The sequence below is a fragment of the Neolamprologus brichardi genome, chromosome 9 (genome assembly GCF_056152115.1).
Source record: "Neolamprologus brichardi isolate AB-2024 chromosome 9, ASM5615211v1, whole genome shotgun sequence".
Lineage (NCBI taxonomy): Eukaryota > Metazoa > Chordata > Actinopteri > Cichliformes > Cichlidae > Neolamprologus > Neolamprologus brichardi.
In genome coordinates, this window is record NC_142112.1 from 28710204 (window position 1) to 28712847 (window position 2644).

Here is a 2644-nt window from a genome sequence, read left to right on the forward strand (position 1 = left end):
TTTCATTTTGGCATTAATTCAGAAAGCACAAAAATACCATAAAGTAAGGAAAATATAAAATTAAGTGAGAGAATTAAATGTTTTTATAAATGAAATGCTTTTTTTTCCTGGATTACACCACTACTACTTAACAGTGACCTCTCCCAAAACTAGCTTGGGCTCATACTGGAATTTGTTACATATGTCACCTAAATCTACCATTTCTTGACACTCTTAGCAAATCTTTGGAAAGTAGTACAACTTGTTTTGTTCAAAATTATTACAACATTTGGACAGTTAAAAATGGTAAAACCTCAGTTATATGTTGCAGCCCCATACTTCCTGTTTTGAATACAAAGATGTTTGCATAATATCAATCTGTGGAGTATGAAGTACAGTTATTTCTCAAAATAAGGGACTTCATATGTCCCATGCTCCATTATCACATCAATAGTGACTTCTGATTGATAAACCTCACTTTACAGGAAGAGACAAATAACTAATATTAATTTCAGGACCAAATCTTGTGTTATTTTTTAGTTTTTTCTTACAAGATGAGTGAATGATTCTTCAAAATCCCCTTTGTGTGTCTGTACAGTATGCAGATGTTGCCTGTGGTGATGTCACAGCAATGCTAAGCGGGTCCACCACCACACCATTCGATCCTACAAGGTAGAGCTGCTTCTGCTTCTCCCACAGTTTTATGACTTTTAGTGAGAAAAATAAAGAAATGTCATCCATTATAATGTTAATGAGAGCCAATAATGTAACACTGGCATATGCACCTAGTTTCAAGGAATGTTAAGGCTTTGCTTTGCCTTTGTATTTAGTTCTTTATTCATCAGGTTTTTCATATTTGTTTTAAATGACTAAGTGCAAAAAGTGACTTTTATGTCTGCCTTGCCACTGCAGAGTAAAAGTTCTATTTAAAAAACAGTTATTATTGTCCTTCTTGCACAAGGTCAAAGGTTGTTGTAAAAAAAAAAAAAATGTTCTTGTTCTACAAACCAAATCAGGTTGGAAAGTTTTTTAACAATCTGCAACTGAAGTAGTTCTGTCCAGGTTAGTGCTGTGGCAGGCAGGATGTGGACCCAAAAGCAGAACTCAGCACACACGGGAATAAACCCAAAGAGGCAGCTTTATTTGCTGTGAACATCCGAGCATAGAAAACACAAAACATAACCTAAACAGGAAGCAAACTAAAACCACTCAGGGAAACGAGGCCTGTGGGAGAGACACACAGCAACATGAGGAAACGACGCAAAACCGGGCAGAGAGAAACACAGGGCTTAAATACACAAGGGAGTAATGAGGGAATGGGAAACAGGAGGGAAACACAGCTGGGACTAATCTGACAAAACGAGACAGGGAGGGAGCAACACTGAAACACTGAGCATGGGACATGAGACAGTCAAATTAAAACAGGAAGTGTGAGACATTTACAAAGACCCGCAGTTGACATTGAGACATGGAGACATGACTGACTGGGGACTGGACTGGAAACAAAAAATATAACACTGATTAAGAATAAGAACCAAAACCATGAATAACACTAAATCAAATAATATAAATTTATAATAAAAAAAAACCCCACAAAACACTGGGTCTGAATTGTTGTCTAACGTAAAATGCTATGTGCGTCGACAGCAACAAAATTGCAACAGATGGTAACAGATTTGTGGTTTTCATCAATGAATCACAAACAGATTGCCAAATTGGCCTCATTTAGTCACAAAGTGATAGCAGACTGATTCTGTCTAACTGCTGTTTTATCACGGTCTTGATTCATCAGAGCTGCTTTGAAGATGGCAGCTAGCAGGTAGCAGTCACAGACTCAGTTCCTCATCTTGAGAGCAGCATTTTTAAAATCAATCTCACTCCTCAAGTTAATTTTAAGTGGTCTTACGGTTGTGGTTTTAATTTTGGGTTGTTTTTTTTACTCTTCAGTACTTTTGCAAGAGTTGAGGTGACGAGGTTTAAAGCCCCTAGGGTCAGGAGCCTGAATGTTGTTATGGTCATACAGAAGAATGCCCAGTAAGATTTCCTCTTATATGCAAATCTTTCACCACAATGTTCTCCTTTATTTGTTTAATTTACATCACAATGGCCAATTGGGGCATGAATATTTTAAAACTGAACCTACATTCACTGCTTCTCTTCCATTTGTTCAGATCAAACTGCAAAAACGCATCCCTGCAGAAATTAAAGAAAGCGCTACATACAGGGATAACATACAGCTGCAAAGACGTGCCTGAGTAAGTACATGTGCATTACAAAGGAGCTGACGACCTGTTTGTGTGTGTCCTCACAAAGCACGACTGACCTCTCGTTATTATCCTGGATTGTAATTCAAACAGATCTCGGATTCAGGAATGCGGCTCCAATCCATAGATAGCATGTAAAACCTGCTGGTGAACAAGTCTGATTATATCAGAAACAACATAGTAGCATTCAGCCACAGAAACCTTTCTCTTGTTTCCTTTTCAATTTTTAAATAAACTCTGAGTATTTTATTTTCACATATATGTGAAATATGTTTTTCAAATGAACATCTGTAATACATCACATTATGAAAATATTGTTTTTCATTTTGTGGGATCTGATGTGAAACTTATGTTTTGTTTTCTTTCTTTCTTTTTTTTTCAATTAAACACACTGAGTATGC

The 2644-nt window shown here is 36.8% G+C and overlaps 1 protein-coding gene across 1 annotated transcript in view; it reads left to right on the plus strand.

Moving 5' to 3' along the window:
- The window catches only part of LOC148101471 (ADP-ribosyl cyclase/cyclic ADP-ribose hydrolase 1-like), a 5680-nt gene extending 3310 nt beyond the window's left edge, over positions 1-2370 (plus strand). Inside the window, exons 5-8 of the mRNA XM_087845510.1 lie at positions 578-651; positions 1927-2013; positions 2151-2234; positions 2337-2370. Of these exons, the coding sequence (XP_087701636.1) occupies positions 578-651; positions 1927-2013; positions 2151-2234; positions 2337-2370 (279 nt within the window). The remainder of the gene's footprint in view (positions 1-577; positions 652-1926; positions 2014-2150; positions 2235-2336) is intronic.
- The last annotated feature ends 274 nt before the right edge of the window (positions 2371-2644 follow it).